At 33.0% G+C, this 18,430-nt stretch overlaps 1 protein-coding gene across 9 annotated transcripts in view; it reads right to left on the reverse strand.

Annotated features, from left to right (window-relative positions):
* Positions 1–18,430, reverse strand: part of csmd3b (CUB and Sushi multiple domains 3b) — a 990,558-nt gene that overhangs the window by 523,598 nt on the left and 448,530 nt on the right. For 6 of the 9 annotated variants that reach the window (XR_012395232.1, XM_017352314.4, XM_021468186.3 and 3 more), the window contains one exon: positions 8,204–8,281. The exons of the other annotated variants lie outside the window; for them this stretch is intronic. Coding sequence is in view for 5 of the 6 variants with exons in the window: in XM_017352314.4 (XP_017207803.1) it covers positions 8,204–8,281 (78 nt within the window). In the remaining variant the exon portion in view is untranslated. The remainder of the gene's footprint in view (positions 1–8,203; positions 8,282–18,430) is intronic. 9 annotated transcript variants of the gene reach the window in all.

Here is an 18,430-nt window from a genome sequence, read left to right on the forward strand (position 1 = left end):
CACGCACCCATCTAAACTGATTTTACTTTGTGACAGGAGCTCATATTAGCATTGCACGAGACAAACTCACACTTCTAGTTAATTCGAATCATATATGCATGTTGCACAGACATTGTATTCGTCCTTTATTCCATATTTGGCCAAATGCACAAACAAATCACAAATAATTGATAGCTTTATACTCAATGCTTCATGCCCTTTCTCTGCGCTCTGCAGCATGCGTCAGGAATTATGGGGTGTTCAGGTGAGCACATAAACAAAGCCAGCAGGAGAACAAGCTGTTAAACATGCAGTCACATGCTCTCGTTTCATCAGTGATCAATGTAGACATGTGCAACCATGGTGTCATGCCAAGTTATCGACAAAATGTCTTCAAGAAGCAATAAAGCAATACAGACTGGTTTGATATAGATACACCTGGAGCAAATTGGGACAATTGTATGGGACTGTAAGATTCATTCCTAGTACTCTATAAGATTCAGATTTGGGAAATAAAATGTATTATGCAGTGTTAGTCTTTTCTATTCAAAAATATTTAATAATAAAAAAAAATATGGGAAAACCATCTTGCAATTATGGTTTATTACTCAAAATAGAAAGATCATATCTGAGGTTATCTTATCTGAGGCTGCACAATATATCGTTTTACCATCAATATTGCAATGTGATCATTCCTAATAGTCACATCGCGAGTATACTTAATGTTGAGTTTGGATTATAATTGATAATTTTGCAAGTGTTTGAAGCCTGTGTCTGTGTGAGGGTTTAAATGGGAAATTGTAGCATGTGGCATTGGGGCGGGGCCAAGAGCCATGGGAACGGAACGTGGCCGGTGCATAAGTGAATAATGAGAAACACCTGCGGTGCACACCGGCCTCAAATCCCATGGAAGGAGCTCTGGACTATAAGAGGAGAAACGATGGCAGAGGAAGCTGAGAGAGGTCCAGGCTTGGACAGTTATGTTGTGTTTGTGTTTGTTTTGGTTTAGACAGCCGTCTCCGTGAGGAGCTGTCATCTGTTTGTTTTATTTTTTTCATTAAAACTTATTACAAGTTAGTCGGTTCTCCACTTCTTTCTTCCAGGCGGTCAGGTGGCTGTAAACTTCATTACATACCATTTTTAATTTAATAACGATTAATTTGATTGAATTGTTTATTCAACAGAGACTACGCTGTATTATTTAACATTTGATTATTCAATTACTGTATACCTGAATACAGTTCGACTACTCGCGGAAACAATAAAACACTGTTTATTTTTTTTTGTATCTTTTTCTTTATTGAATTTATGTGTGCTTGTAGATTGTTTATTATATTTTATGCACTCCAATACAGAACCATCCCAATCAATCTAAAATTGAAAATAATTTTCAAATAGTTATTTAACTTTTTTTGTGAAAATTTAGTGAAACTGTATTCATATCACAATATATATCACAGAATAACAAAAATATGGCAATGTTAGATTTTTCCAATATTGTGCACCCTTAATCTGAGATCTTATTTACATATATTTTAACCATGAATTACAGTAAAACGCTTTTTTTTTCTTTTTTTCATCAAGTCAAATTGCTGTTTATCTTATAATAGAGTTACAAAAGTATAAAAAAATAAAAATAAATATATTTTCTAAATCTATTTAGAAAAAAAAAAAAAAAAAAATATATATATATATATATATATATATATATATATATATATATATATATATATATATATATTTGTTTTTTTTTTTTGCTTTTTACTTATTATTTGCTATTTTTTATTCATATATAAGTATAAAAAATATAAGTATAAAAAACATACAAAATAATATTTTGTTTTGATGATTTTGTTTATTTAAACAGGCATGATAGTATATTTGCTAACTTTATTTATTTTGCACTCCTGTGAAATATTATTTTATTTTCAAATATTTCCCAAGTGTTGTTTAACATAAAAGATCCTTTTAACACTTTGAAAACAAGTTGTTTTGTCTTTTCCATGATGACAGTACTTTACAGTATTTTGCTACATACTAGTATTCAGTTTGGCGTACAATTTAAAGGCTTACCTAGGAAATTATATTAACTAGAAAAGTCGTTTGTTCTATAGCTAACAAAGAAAATACATTTAAAAAAAATATCAAGGGAGCTTATATTATTAAGTATATTATTTTTCATAAAAAAAAAATATATATATATATATATATATATATATATATATATATATATATATATATATATATATATATAATTCCATGTTTAAAATATTACAGAAAATACTATGAAAAAATACTCTAAACATTAAACATCACTTGGGGAAAAATGATAATAATTTGATATTTGGGCAAGTAATTTTGTCTTTACTCATTTATTTACTACACAATTTTTTTTATTACTTAATATTTTCTGTATTTGAACACTTTTGAGTGACTTATCAATAATATAAACATATGAATAATACATTAACAAACCAATAAATCATATACATTTGAAATTTGTAGATATTCAAATGTAGAATATAACTAAACCAAGAGCCTAAAACCTCGATTCATGCTCGGCCGACTGAAAACTTTCAAATCTTAATTCTATCACATGATGTCATGGAGCATCGCCATTTATACAGTATGAACACATTTTGTTCCTAACAGAAATAAATCTTCATGCCCGAGGCTCATTTGCTTTCTGACACTAGAAGAGCTGCATTAACAATGAAACAAGATGGGCTCTTTTCTGAAGCACATATTTAAAACATATTCCAAAAGCATTAGATGGGAATCATGAGCTGCTCTACTTGGCTTCCCTTGTCTCCACTTGACATGTAAGCAGTACAGCTGAAGCACAGAGTTCAGTTTAAGGTCATTTTAATAGGGATCTATGTGAGAGATGTGGCGCCAGAAGCACTTTAAACCATTACAACCGGCTTTGTATGAATCTAACAAAAATGCTTCAACCTGAAGACAATGTGCTATAAATGTAGGGCCAGGTTTAATAAGAGCTCACATCAGAGCAAACTAAAGACATACAGTGAAATACTTATTAGTGAAATCATCAACCAATGTAGTTGTGTCGGGCCTTATTTCATATGCATTTGTAGGAGTTTCGAATAATTTAGAAACTAAGCAAGTGACTGTTTTTCAATAGATCTATTAAATCATTGATTCAGATGATTTACTGAAAAGCAGGTTAATTCAGTAGCGATACACTGCAATGTTTCTCTGTGATGCACAAACGTTCTGCTAAGTCTTTCATTTTTTTCAAAAAAATGTCTTGAATTTAACTCAGTATTAATTTATTGCTTGTTTAAATATATGTGATAAAATATTTAAATATATGCGATTGTTTAAATACATGTGACGCTCATGTTCTCAATTTCCAACACAAACTCATGAAAATGTATAACTTTTTGATTTAGCAGTAAATTCGTTTCAATTTGTGAGATCTTATTTGTACATTTTAGTATAATTTTCTCATCCCCCAATGACGAGGTTTACAGCGATGTTCAAATTAAATTGTTTGAATTTGTACGAATTAGACACTTTTCTGGCAATACCTAAAATAGGTTTTTTTTTTTTTTTTCATGAGATCGAGCTGTATTTTTAAGAAAATGGTTCTCTTGCTTGAGTCATATTACTAAACTATAAGATCTAATAACTAATAAAGTTCATTGTTTTGATTTTCTATATTGGATTATTATTATAATTCCATTCTAATAGCTGCATTGGACTCTCAAGCTGTGTATTTGTTAATATACAAACCCACTGATTTACGTCACTATTATTAAAACCAAAATTATTATATTATCATAGACAATAAACATCACACACCCTAACCATTTTTGTAAATGACTACAAGCTTAAGAAAGAGCACATGTCTGCTTCCTCTTAAAAATTATATTTTTGTGCAAATAAAATCATACAAGTTTGTATAAATTAGCCACTTTTCTGACATAATAGTTACATTTCCTCATGAGATCGGGCTGGTATTTAAAGAAAATGGTACTCTTGCTTGAGTCATATTACTAAACTATAAGATCTAACAAGAAATAAAGGATATTGTTTTGATTTCCTATACTGGATTATTATTATAGTTCTATTCTAATAGGTGTGTTGGACTTTCAAGCTTTGTTTTTGTTACTCAAATACACAAACCCACTCAAATACGTCATTGTTATTAAAAAGAAAATTATAATACCATCATGAACGATACAATTTACACACCCCTAATCATTTTTGTAAACTACTATGAGCTTAAGAAAGAGCACATGTCTGCTTCCTCTAAAAAATGATATTTTTGTGCAAATAAAATCATACAAATCTGTATAAATTAGCCACTTTTCTGACAATACCTAAAATAGTAACATTTCCTCATGAGATCGGGCTGGATTTTAAAGAAAATGGTATACTCTTGCTTGAGTCATATTACTAAACTATAAGATCTAATAACTAATAAAGTACATTGCTTTGATTTCCTATATTGTATTATTATTATAGTTCTATTCTAATAGGTGTGTTGGACTCTCAAGCTGTGTTTTTGTTACTCAAATATACAAACCCACTCAAATACAACATTATTATTCAAACCAAAATTATGATATCATCATGAACGATACAATTTACACACCTCTAACCATTTTTGTAAAGTAATACAAACTTAAGAAAGAGCACATGTCTGCTTCCTCTTAAAAATTATATTTTTGTGCAAATAAAATCATACAAATCTGTATAAATTAGCCACTTTTGTGATAATACCTAAAATAGTTACATTTCCTCATGAAATCAGGCTGGATTTTTAAGAAAATGGTACTCTTGCTTGAGTCATATTACTAAACTATAAGATCTAATAAGTATTAAAGGACATTGTTTTGATTTCCTATATTGGATTATTATAACTTTATTCTAATAGGTGTGTTGGACTCTCAAGCTTTGTTTTTGTTACTCAAATATACAAACCCACTCAAATATGTCATTATTATTAAAATGAAAATTATTATATTATCATAGACGATAAACATCACACACCGCTAACCATTTTTATAAACTACTATGAGCTTAAGAAAGAGCACATGTCTGCTTCCTCTTAAAAATGATATTTTTGTGCAAATAAAATCATACAAATCTGTATAAATTAGCCACTTTTGTGATAATACCTAAAATAGTAACATTTCCTCATGAGATCGGGCTGGATTTTTAAGAAAATGGTACGCTTGCTTCAGTCATATTACTAAACTATAAGATCTAATAAGTAATAAAGGACATTGCTTTGATTTCCTATACTGGATTATTATTATGGTTCTATTCAGATAGGCGCATTCGATGCTCTTGGACTCTCAAGCTGTGTTTTTGTTACTCAAATATACATACGCTATTATTATTCAAATGAAAATTCTGATATTACCATTGACGATAAACATCACACACCCCTAACCGCTTTTGTAAACTACTATGAGTTTAAGAAAGAGCACATGTTTTATGTTTTGGACTCAACATCTAAAGGCCACACAGTCTCCAATTCCCTCAATAGCTCTTAAAATGAAAAGCTAATTTCACACACTGAATGAAAAAGCCCTGAAATCATGCAAGGGCTGCTTACAGTGTATTATTCACTACAATATGCAAGTTACGTGAGGGAAAAAAATAATATTATTGGATATTTCCAGTGTTTGACAGCTGCAGTCTAGCTTGATAACTTTCACAATAGGCACTCGATCAGAACGGCATGGTGCAAACATTGCTCACTGTGTTGTGTTGTTGACGAACGGAGAGACTGCTGCTTTGGAAATGGCGAGGGAGATTGGTCATGCAAGCAATATCAGCAGATAACGATCCCCAAATAAAGCAATGACAGAAAAGAAAAAAAAAATGAACTGAAATCGAAAAACATGGCACTCACTGACAACACAAATACATCCAAAGGAAAATAAGAAGAGCACAAGCAAACCAAAAAATAAAAGACGAGTCAATTAAAACAAACATGACATTGTTGAAGATCATTGCAGAGTTTTTTTTTTTTTATTTCTCATATTTGGAGACATGCTGTTATGCTGACTATAATTTGATGTCAAAAAACCAACCAAACAAACTAAACATCGTATACATTGGCATATTCATAATACAGTTATTGTGTTGTTTAATTAAGGATGTGGGGATTGAAACTTGAGTTAAGGAAAAAGATAAAAGCACTGAAGTTTAATTAACTGTATTTGAAATTACAGATTTTATTTTTAAATTGTATACAAATTTTGCATGTATTTTATATTTGCTGTATATTTATTTACACATACTTGAAATATACAGTTGAAATCAGAATTATTCGCCCCCCTTTATTTATTTATTTCTTAAATTATGTTTGACAGAGCAAGGAAATTTTCACAGTATGTCCAATAATATTTTTTCTTCTGGAGAAAGTCTTATTTGTTTTATTTCGGCTAGAATAAAAGCAGTTTTAAATTTTTTTAAAAACATTTTAAGGTCAAAATTATTAGCCTCTTTAAGCTATATGTTTTTTTAATAGTCTACAGAACAAGCCATCGGTATACTATGCCTTGCCTAATTACCCTATCCTGCCTAGTTAACCTAATTAAGCCTTTATACGTCACTTTAAGCTGTATAGAAATGTCTTGAAAAATATTATGTACTGTCATCATGGCAAAGATAAAATAAATCAGTTATCAGAAAACTATTACGTTTAGAAATGTGTTGGAAAAATCTGCTCTCCATTAAACAGAAATTTGGGGGAAAAATTTACAGGGGGTTAATAACTCATGGAAATACTAGTTTTGACATTAAAACTGTATATTCCTTAAAATAAAAACTTATATTTATTATTATAAATACTTCTTTATAAAATGATAAATTCTGAATTCATAATAATTATAAATCAAACTAATATTTACATATTTTACACTGAAAAGTATATATAAATAATAAAGTAATAAATCTAAAGAGCTCTTAAAATTTTAAAACAGCCATTAAAAATGTTCATGTTTCATTTAAAATATTAAAGCAAAGAAACATGAATCTGAATTTCACATCATTAATCAAATTGTGTAATTCTCCTTAAGTGTAATGTAATGTGTATTTATATAGTGCATTTTTCGTGCATAGCCATACACCCAAAGCACTTCACAATTATGAGCAGGGTCCCTCTACTCCACCACCAGTGTGCAGCATCCACTTGGATGATGCGACGGCAGCAACAGGACAACAGTGCCAGTGCGCTCACCACAGACCAGCTATAGGGGGAGTGGAGGGGCAGTGATAGAGCCAATTCAGTGGATGGGGATGATTAGGAGGTCACGATGGAGGAAATGTGGCCATTACACCAGGGTTACACCCCTACTCTTTACAAAAAGTGCCATGGGATTTTTAATGACCACAGACAGTCAGGACCTCGGTTTAATGTCTCATATGAAAGACGGAACTGGCGTGACACTGAAGTGTGTTTGTAAAGTCTGATGTCTACATAATTTGCAGGGTTTCTATACTTAAACAACTTTGCAATTCATAAAACTACTCTTGTACCAAGGCTATTTATTTATTTATTTATTTATTTATTATTAGTATATATATATATATATATATATATATATATATATATATATATATATATATATATATATATATATATATATATATATATATATATATATATATATGTAATTATTAATTATTATTACTACTAATAATAACAACAACAATAACAATAATAATAATAATTTTGATTATTTTGAATTGTAATTTAAGAAATTGTAATTTATTTTAATAATTTTAATTTAATAAATATTCAATACATATTTTTATAATAATAATAATAATTATTATTATTATTATTAATATAATTATTATTATTAATAATAATAATAATAATAATAATAATAATAATAATAATAATTATTATTATTATTATTATTTATTCATTTATTATTATTATTATTATTATTATTATTATTATTATTATTATTAAGTAAACTGAGAAGCTAAACATAACTGCATGTTGATATCAAAATTATAATTCATAAAAAGTCGTCACTCCCTCATTACAGTGTACAAATCAACACAATTAATGCTTTTGAGGAAATCCTGTTGAATAGAAACTTCTTTGAGTGAACCGAAGTCCAATGTGCATCTTGCAATGATCTCACACTTTGTCACCGTTTGCTGTAATCGACTCCAGACGAGCAACACAGATTTACCATAAAAGAGTAACAAAGGGTAGACTCACAGATAGAAAACTTGTTGCTGTTGTCTTTGCCAGGGAATAATTTTACTCCTCTAGATTTGAAATCTACAGACCGTTTCACTAGTTAAAAGGGGGGAAAAAATGAAAGAAATAATAATAATGAAATCAGGTGAAACAGATCTCAAATAAACTGTCAGCATTGAAAAGAAATAAAGCATCATCAAAGCGCATGAGAGAGAAGAGCAGGAAAGTATAGCAGCGTCAACAGTTTTCCAAAAGTGCTCTGCGAACAGAAAACATGGCCATGTGTTGAATCGAATGCAAAGGGTGTCAAATGAAAGGGTGAGGAGTGGTGGGACGGGACTTCTGTTCGGTTGTCAACCTTGACAAGGGAACGATTTTGGCTTATTAGATGTGATGCAGACTTTGGGTTTGAGACGCAAATGTCTGCTGAGGTAATCCTATGGGAGCAGGGGTGGCTGTTTGACATGCACGGACCCCGGCATGTCAAGGGTCAAACAGAAGTCTTCAACACAGGCTCATTGGAGATATGTGCCCAGGGCTACATTTCTAAGAACCGAAAAAAAAATTCAATTATAATCAAAATTGTTAGCCCTTATTTTTCAAATATTTTCTATATATTGTTTAACAGAGCAAGGATTTTCCACAGTATTTCCTATATTTTGTTATAATTATTTTTTTAATTCAGCTAGAATAAAAGCGTTTTTTTTTTATTTTTATTTATTTTTTTTTTACCATTTTAAGGTTAATATTATTAGCCCCCTTAAGCAGTGCAATTTTTTTTTGATTGTCTACAGAACAAGCCAATGCAGTGCTTCCCACAGGTTTGAAATATACCTGCGGTGGCAGCCATATTAAAACATGCCATTTACCCACAGCAAATATATGGTGAACTACATGCGACAAAGATACTGCCATTTTAACTATATTTTTATTTATTATTACACTGTTGTACATCTTTTACTTTCAGTGGGTTTAAGTTATTAAAAAGGCTGTTGAAATGAAAGAAATACATTAATTCTCTTGTTTTTATGAAATTTAAGAGCCATGTGCACCCACTGACAGGTAAAGGCTGCTCTGTCTCTCTCTCTCTCTCTCTCTCTCTCTCTCTCTCTCTCTCTCTCTCTAAAGTTGTTTTATTGGTATGACATTTTCAGTATTGCCAAAGCATTTTAGATATGTGTAAAGTATGTAATTTATTAACATCATTAAATCAATAAAATATACAGCAAATGAGAAATAAACAACAACAAAAAATTATACAAAATATTGCTAAAAATGATAATAACCAGAATAAAAAATGTAGATTAAATAAGTTTAAATAAGGAAATTTAGCTGATTAACCATTTCTAATGGTGTATATATGTATATTTTGCAGTAATTGTGTTTTTTTCTCTCTGAGTTTACAGTAAAAATTTATCTGAGTCGTTTAATAAATGATTAATCATTTAATGTTTCTCTCGCATACAAATAACGGCAACTTTAGAAAGCAAAAGTAAAACTCGAATCTCAGACATTTTAGGAGATTCAGGAACTACAGGCCGATGCATTTTGGCGCAAAGGGTGCGTCTCAGTGGGACTGCGGAGCACGTGAGAATTTCTGTGTGAGTGTTGACGACCAGCAGTAGCAAACGTGCAGAGCGAGAGAAGATTTTCTGCTGGTTTATCGATCACGAATGTTTAGCTTTCTTGGGCGGATACAAAAAAAAAGTGTAAAAGGATGATAATAATAGTATTATTCATGTGTCACCACTAAATATACGTGGGAGGCTGTTAATATACCAAGTAAATGTGTGGGAAGCACTGCAATGTCATATAATAAATGGCCTAATTAACCTAGTTAAGCCCTTAAATGTCACTTTAGGCTGAACACTAGTATCTTGAAAAATATCTAGTCAAATATTATGTGCTGTCATCATGACAAAGATAAAAGAAATCAGATATTAGAAATGAGTTATTAAAACTAATATGTTTAGAAATAAACAGGGGGCTTATAATTCAGGAGGGCCTTAACTGTATGTACCCTGAGATTTGTATGTTTTTGTTTTCACAAATCCACTAGAGGGCGCCTTGTACATTTCTGACAATCTCAAATATGTTACTGGGGGGCACATTTTTTCAAATGTGTCATTTATCATAAATCTACAAGAGCAGGGGTGCCTAAACCTTTTTCCTATAAAGAGCCAAAAAGCAAACTTGATTGAGGGCTGTGGGTCGAATATTTACCAACATTTCACAACATTTTATAATGAACTTATTACAGTAAAGTGTAAACAATTATATTTATAACACAAGTTCAATGCTAAATACACTAGTCAAATTTACTTTGAGTTGCTCGCAGATGTCTTGTGCAGTTTGCTAACAGCATTTACATTTTTTTAAGTCTGATTCATTTACAGTATTTAACTGAATCATTTAATTTCAGTTGGCTTTTTTGTAGCTCAGTAATAAAACAAGGAAACAAAAGATTACATTAAATTCGAAATGATGACCATTGCCAAAGATATTCCCCCCATTCACCTCCCCCCTCTCTTTTCAGACGGAATGACAGACCAAATTTTAACACGAGCCAACTTTGAAGGACGTCAGTAATTTTCTGCCAATTTCAACGTTTTTCTGGTGCACGTCTGTGAGAAAAGCTGGTTGGCTTGTTTCCGTGTATAATATATCAGCTTGCTTTCGACTGACCCACACACCCTCTTCCCTAAACCCAACCCATAGTGTTTTCAAAAGCAAACTAGAAGAGAAAAGGAATCACGGCCAGATGCTTTTATCAAAATTTCATCCTGCTTTTTTGGGGAGTTTTGTTTTACCTGGTTTCTGAAAGCGTCCTTTACCAGACTCATACCTCGGTTTGGCCAAACGAAGGTAAACATAGCCTCATAGCAATCTTTTACACATAAAATGCAGCTATATGTACCTGCTAGCACATATTTCTCGGTTCTCAAAAACGTATCCCTGGGCACATATCCCCAATGAGCCTTTACTGGAAGTCTTGTTGGGAATGTAAAGCATAATAATGATAACAATAATAACTCAGATCATTTGAAAACATCATGGAAAATGCGTTCTTTGCATTAATGCCTCTCGTTCCCTTTGCAAACTGTGCATGTCCTTAAACCAGCTAATTAATAAACGCATAATGAATGCGAAGCAATGCAAACACAATTTCTGGTCATCACAGTGGTTTATGGGAAGACCGACCTGAAAATGAACCCGGGCTTTTCCATCAGATGGAGTGGAAAGTGGCAGTGACTTGAACTCGGTGAATTAGAGCTTCCATAAATTGTGTTATATAAAGTATTGTGAGAAATTAGTGCGCTTTTCTGCCAGTGTCCTGGGTAAAGGGGCTATATGTAAGCATCTGCATGTAGTGATCACATTTTTGGCAATGTGTGAACAGCTTATGATGAAACTTTTAAAAACAAGACTCAACTATCATTGATGTAAATGGAAATTTGTAGATGTTTTATTTTATTTCATTATTCATTCATATGAATGCCCACAAGAGCCTCTCTTTTTCTTCATTTATGTATGGCACATGACATGCCAAAAGAGCTATGTGTTGTAGGATTGCCAAAAGCATTAACTTCGGCACCAATCGGTACTGAATATTTTGTTAAAATTGTAAATTTCTTGCTAACATTTGAGCTTTTTTTAAATTTCAGTACCTCGATACTTTTGACAACCCTATTTGTACTGTAATGTGGACAATGGTAAGGTATATCCAACTATTTTTTTTAGTTCTAAGAAAGAACTGAAGATTTATGCTGTGAGAGCATCGAACAACATTAAATCTCATGTGTATGTTTACATGCAGTTCACTGAATGGCCACCATTGTCACTAAAAAACAAGACTTATTACATATAGCCCCTTTAAATATTATTATATAGGCATACAATACCCTTCATCTTAGATTTGAATTAAACAAAAAACAAACATCTGTCATATTGAATGCATTGGGATTTATGAATAAACTAAAATATTTCCCCCATAACACAACTGTCTCTTCGACTGAAATGAACGAGAGAGAAAAGAAAACATGGTGGGGCTCTGAAGTACATATAAACCAGAGGAATCATTTGGGAAAGCTCATATAACAGTATACAGTTTTGACCAATATTTTGACACTTTGAAACTTATGAATGTGAGTGAAATATGATGTTTGCCCACCCTTACATAATCATGTACCAAACATTTTTTATAAAAGCTTTCAATATTTGTAGTTTCATTGCACATTTAAAAAAAAAAAAAAAAAAAAAAAAAATATATATATATATATATATATATATATATATATATATATATATATATATATATATATATATATATATATATATATATATATATATATATATATATATATATATATTAAATATAATCTTAAGCAATACACTTTATTGAAAATGTATGATACACATTGATAGCACATTTTTTCAAAAAGACACTAAATATACTTAAGGTTAACTTTAAAATAAACTTGAATTGAATAATAATGTTTTCCAAAAGCAAACAAAAACAAAAATCATTCAACGCTTTGTTTTTATCAAAATGCAAGGATATAACACAACATGAACACATAAGCTAACATTCAAAATGTTCTAAACCAGTGGTTCTCAAACTGTGGTACGTGTACCACTAGTGGTACGCGGGCTTCCTTCTAGTGGTACATGGAGGAATTAAATATGTAATGTACGTGCTACATATATTTCAAAACCTATTAAAAATTATGTATATAATATGACATAGTCTATATTTCTGAGGTAATCTGCCACGTTTTTTTTTAACTGTGCAGAGTTGTAGCTGCTTTAATGAGCCTACTATGCTACTGTATTTTAGTACTGCTCATTTTGGGGGTACTTGGAGAGAGTATTTTTTTTCTCAGGTGGTACTTGATGAAAATAGTTTGAAAACCACTGTTCTAAACAATGTAAGACATAAAAAAATTTGCAACAAATAAAATTAATTACCCTGTTTGAAATGGGGTATATCAAGTTTTCCAAGCAAAATCTCAGAAGCAGGAGATGAAAGTAGTATCAGCTATGAAAAGTGACACATATTTGTTTTTTGACCACTGCCAGTGTGTGCAATTTATTCCAGAAAATCTCAATACCATGGAAACAAACTATGAAGAGCCTTTAAAATAAGGATACCAAACAAAAAGTTTGATAAAAGACAAAATCTACAGGAATCATGAAACCATGCCATGAAACTGGGGGAACAAATCTTGAAACATTTTCCTATTTTTAAACTGTCATCAACAGTCAGACATTTAAAAGCATCAAAATTGACTAAAGCTAACAGACCTACCAATCTCTAACAAAATAAAATATTTAGGTTTATTTCAATAATTATATTTATTCATAAAACAAACAAACAAATACTGACCCTGAACTGACGCTGTTTCAATTTACTATGATCTTCTATGCGAAGCTGCTTTGACACAATTCACATTGTAAAAGCGCTATACAAATAAAGGTGAATTGAACTGAAATGAAATACATGTTAGATAATGATTAAATAAATGACTAAAGCTAACAGATTTTTACAAAGAGACCTACCAATCTATGTGTAATAATATTGTTACGCCATCCTGCATCCTCTAAAGAAGTTTTTACCTCCCTAAAATTAAAATAAACCTATTCAATATAATACAATCAAATAATAAGGTTCATTTAAAGCTAATAGACGGGGGTGGCACGGTGGCTCAGTGGTTAGTACTGCCGCCTCACAGCAAGAAAGTTGTTGGTTTGAGTCCCGGTTGGGAAATTTGGCATTTCACTTTTTTTTTTTTAAGATTTATTTTTGGCTTTTTTGCCTTTTTTATTAAGTGGATATGACAGTAAATGAGACAGGAAGCAAAGTGGGAGAGTGTAGAGACAGGACATGTCCTCGAGCCGGGATTCGAACTCGGGACGCCCTGAAGTGCTTCTGCACCATATGTCAGCGCACTAACCACTAGGCTATTGCGCTGACCAATTAGCCATTTCTGTATGGAGTTTGCATGTTCTCCCTGTGTTGACGTGGGTTTAATCCGGGTGCTCTGACTTTTCCTACACTCCCAACACATGCTCTATAGGGGAATTGGATAAACTAAATTGGCCGTAGTGTAGTAGTGAGTGAATGGGTGTTTCCCCAATAATGCGTTGTGGCTGGAAGGGCATCTGCTGTGTAAAACATATGCTGGAATAGTTGGCAGTTCATTACGCTGTGGAGAACCCCTGATAAATACAGAACTATGCCAAAGGAAAACGAATGAAAAAATAAAGCTAATAGACCTACTAATCTATGTGTAATAATGTTAATCCATCCTGCATCCTCTAAAGTAGTTTTTACCTTTCTAAAATTACAATAAACCTATTCAATAAAAAAATAAAAATTAAATAGTTAAGTTTATTTAAATAATTGTATAATTTCATTAGTTAAAGCAATTAGACAGGGACGGCAAAGTGGCTCATTGGTAGCCTCACAAAAAAAAGGTTGCTGTTCGAGTCCCGGCTAAGGCCATCTGGCACTTCTGTGTGGAGTTTGCAATTTCCCCCAATGTTGGTGTGGGTTTCCTCCGGGTCCGGTGTCCCCCACAGTCCAAACACATGCAATATAGGTGAACTGAATGAACTAAATTGAGTATGTGTAAGTGTGTATGGGTGTTTCCCAGTACTGGGTTGCAGCTGGAAGGGCATCCGTTGTGCAAAACATATATTGGAAAAATTGGCGGTTAATTCCGCTGTGGTGACCCATGATAAATAAGGGACTAAGCCAAAGACAAATCAACAAATAAATAAAGCAAATGGACCGTCTAATCTACGTGTACAAATAATGTAACGTCATTCTTCCAAAGTAGTTTTGACCAACCTAAAATTAAAATAAACCTATTTAATACAATTAAATAATTAAGTTTATTTAAATAACTTTAGTTCTTCATAAAACAAACAAATAAATCGATATTTGGTAAAGTTTCTCAGTCTGAGAAGGGATGAGTTGGCGTTATTATAAATGATATCCATCATAACACAAGTACAGATCAGATGCATTTACCATTCCTTTACATTTAAATATTATGCATTATATTTTTACAGCTGTATCTGAAGGATGCGGATACAGATGACAGGTGATTAATACACCTACAGTATCCAGCAGCAAATTAAATCATTTTATCAACTGCTAATGGACCCTCGGTTTCATTACAGAGCATCCATTAACCACCCACCGGATCAGCCCATCACCATAAATAAATAAAAACCAATGAAAAACTGATTTCCAGAAGCACTACAAGATCTATTTAGCATTCATTTGAATATGCTATTGACACGGACACGCCCAGATCCTAAGGTTTCGTGAATTATTCTGTAGACGGAAATTTGCTCTGGCACCTGTTTCTGCTTAAAAGGTTTACGCTGAATAAATCATTTGACGTGAGACCTGCAAATGAGACGTGCTGCAAGTGACAACACATTAAAGCTGAAGATAGGACTGCTGACCCTGGTCGACGACGCACGCTTAAACCGCTCACTGAAATTACACATAATGCTAATTGCCTTCTTTTTCTAGCATTAGAAAACACCCTAAACTAGCATCCTTAAACATCCAATCCTTATTAAACTGCAGCGCGTCAACCCAAAACAGTGCTGTCATTATAAACTCAGGTACACTGACATGAGATCATAATATGTTTGATTGATTAGAAATTTAGGGGAAACATCTATGCAGCAGAATGCTGGTGATGGCAACCGATTTCATTTTTCATTGCTTATTATCCTAAACGATGCCTTTCAATCACTTTCGACATCCCAAGTAATTTGCTTATCGCTTTTTGAGCATCGTAAATGGCATAAAATTTTGCGAGCCATCAATAAAGCTCTCAGATCAGACCAGACAACGCATTAAAACGCAGGCTCATTCATTACAATTCACAACCAACAGCTTGGATGCAACATCAGCAATCTGTAATGCGCTGTAAAAATGGACGTTATTCCAACAAAGAAAACAAGCTTCCTTAACAAATATGGTTAAAAAAAAAAAAAAAAAAAAAWTTTATTTTAAATTTTAATTTAAATAATTTCATATACATTCACAGGCCACTTTATTAGGTACACCTGTCCAACTACTTGTTAACGCAGATTTCCAATCAGCCAATCACTTGGCAGCAACCCAATGCATTTAGGCATGTAGACATGGTCAAGACGATCTGCTGCAGTTAAAACTGAGCATCAGAATGGGGAAGAAAGGGGATTTAGGTGACTTTGAAAGTGGCATGGTTGTTGGTGACAGACGGGCTGATCTAAACATTTCAGAAACTGCTGATCTACTGGGGTTTTCATGCACAGCCATCTCTAGGGTTTACAGAAAATGGTCTGAAAAAGAGAAAATATCCAGTGAGCGGCAGTTCTGTGGGCGCAAATGCCTTGTTGATGTCAGAGGAGAATGGCCAGACTGGTTCCAGCTGATAGAAAGGCAACAGTAACTCAAATAAGCACTCGATACAACCAAGGTCTGCAGAAGAGCATGTCTGAACACACAACACGTCCAACCTTGAGGCGGATGGGCTACAGCAGTAGGAGACCACACCGGGTGCCGCTCCTGTCAGCTAAAAACAGGAAACTGAGACTACAATCCACACAGGCTCATCAAAATTGGACAATGGAAGATTGGAGAAACGTTGCCTGGTCTGATGAGTCTCGATTTCGGCTGTGACATTCGGATGGTCGGGTCAGAATTTGACATCCTGCCTTGTATCAACGGTTCAGGCTGCTGGTGGTGGTGTAATGGTGTGGGGGATATTTTCTTGTAACACTTTGGATCCATTAGTAGCAATTGAGCAGCGAGTATTGTTGCTGACCATGTCCATCCCATTTATGACCACACTGTACCCATCTTCTGATGGCTACATCCAGCGCCATATAATAATCGCAAATCATTTCAGACTGGTTTCTTAAACATGTCAACGAGTTCATTGTACTTAAATGGCCTCCACAGTCACCAGCCCTCAATCCAATAGAGCACCTTTGGGATGTGATGGAAAGGGTGATTCAGATCATGGTTGGCAGATGACAAATGCTATCATGTGATGCTATCATGTCAATATGGACCAAAATCTCTGAGGAATATTTCAGGTACCTTGTTGAATCTACGCCACGAAGGAATAAGGCAGTTTTGAAGACAAAGTAACGTCCAACCTGGTACTAGTAAGGTGTACCTAATAAAGTGTCCGGTTACATATGGTTGTGTTTTCACATGTGTAACGAAGTATATGTGTGGATGGTAATACTTCAAAACATTGGCATGCTGCATTATATATTAATATATGGCACAATAAATTAATGAAATAAGGTTGTTTACTTTAAAAATTAGACATTTATTTTACAGTTTGTACCGTATTTTTAATGATAAGACATTTTTTTACCTTAAAATTTTAATTATTTTAGTAGCACTTTATTTTGATGGTCCATTTGAGTATTAGTAGACTGTCTGCTTAAAATCTGTTGATACTGCTCCTTCAACAGACATTTAACTGACTATAAGAAACTTGCAAGTACATGTCAACTTACTGTACACTAACCCTAACCCTAATAGTCTACATATAATCATCTAATATAAGGCTATATAGGCTAATATATCAGGCTGGAAAATGACCAGCTAAATCCAGCTAAAACCAGTTTGACCAGCCTGGTTTAAGCTGGATATAGCTGGTTTTGGCTGGTCATCTCCAAGCCTGACCAGCTAAGACCAGGCTAGAAATGGATGGAAACCAGCCTTGAAATGGCTAAAACCTCTCTAAAACCAGCCTGGTAGACCAGCTAAAACCCATAGATATACACAATAGATACCGCATAAGGACCCTGAGCATGCGTCAATAGCGCCGCCACATTGGTACAGTGCTCCCAGGACAAATGTCATTAAACAGCCCTAGTCAAGACAGTGTTATTACGTGAAGATGCGGGACTTTAGCGCTGTCTACGGGTGTAGAAACGAGCAAACAAAGAAATCAAAGCACAGAGGCAGAACATTTTATATGTAATATTACGTTTTTTTTCTGTTTTTGTATGTTCTGAACTTTTGTGCTAATCAGGTAACGTTATTGATGATGATGTCACTTACTGCATTCACTATAAGGCTAAGCAGCTCCAACTCGCACTAAACACTCGGCTTATGCTAGTTTTGTTGAATAAAATCAGCAAACAAAGCAAAAGAAATATGACAACGAGATGCTGCGCTGCCAGAAACTTGTATTATTACCGGCTAACGTT

This window comes from Danio rerio, chromosome 19 (genome assembly GCF_049306965.1).
Source record: "Danio rerio strain Tuebingen ecotype United States chromosome 19, GRCz12tu, whole genome shotgun sequence".
Taxonomy (NCBI): Eukaryota; Metazoa; Chordata; class Actinopteri; order Cypriniformes; family Danionidae; genus Danio; species Danio rerio.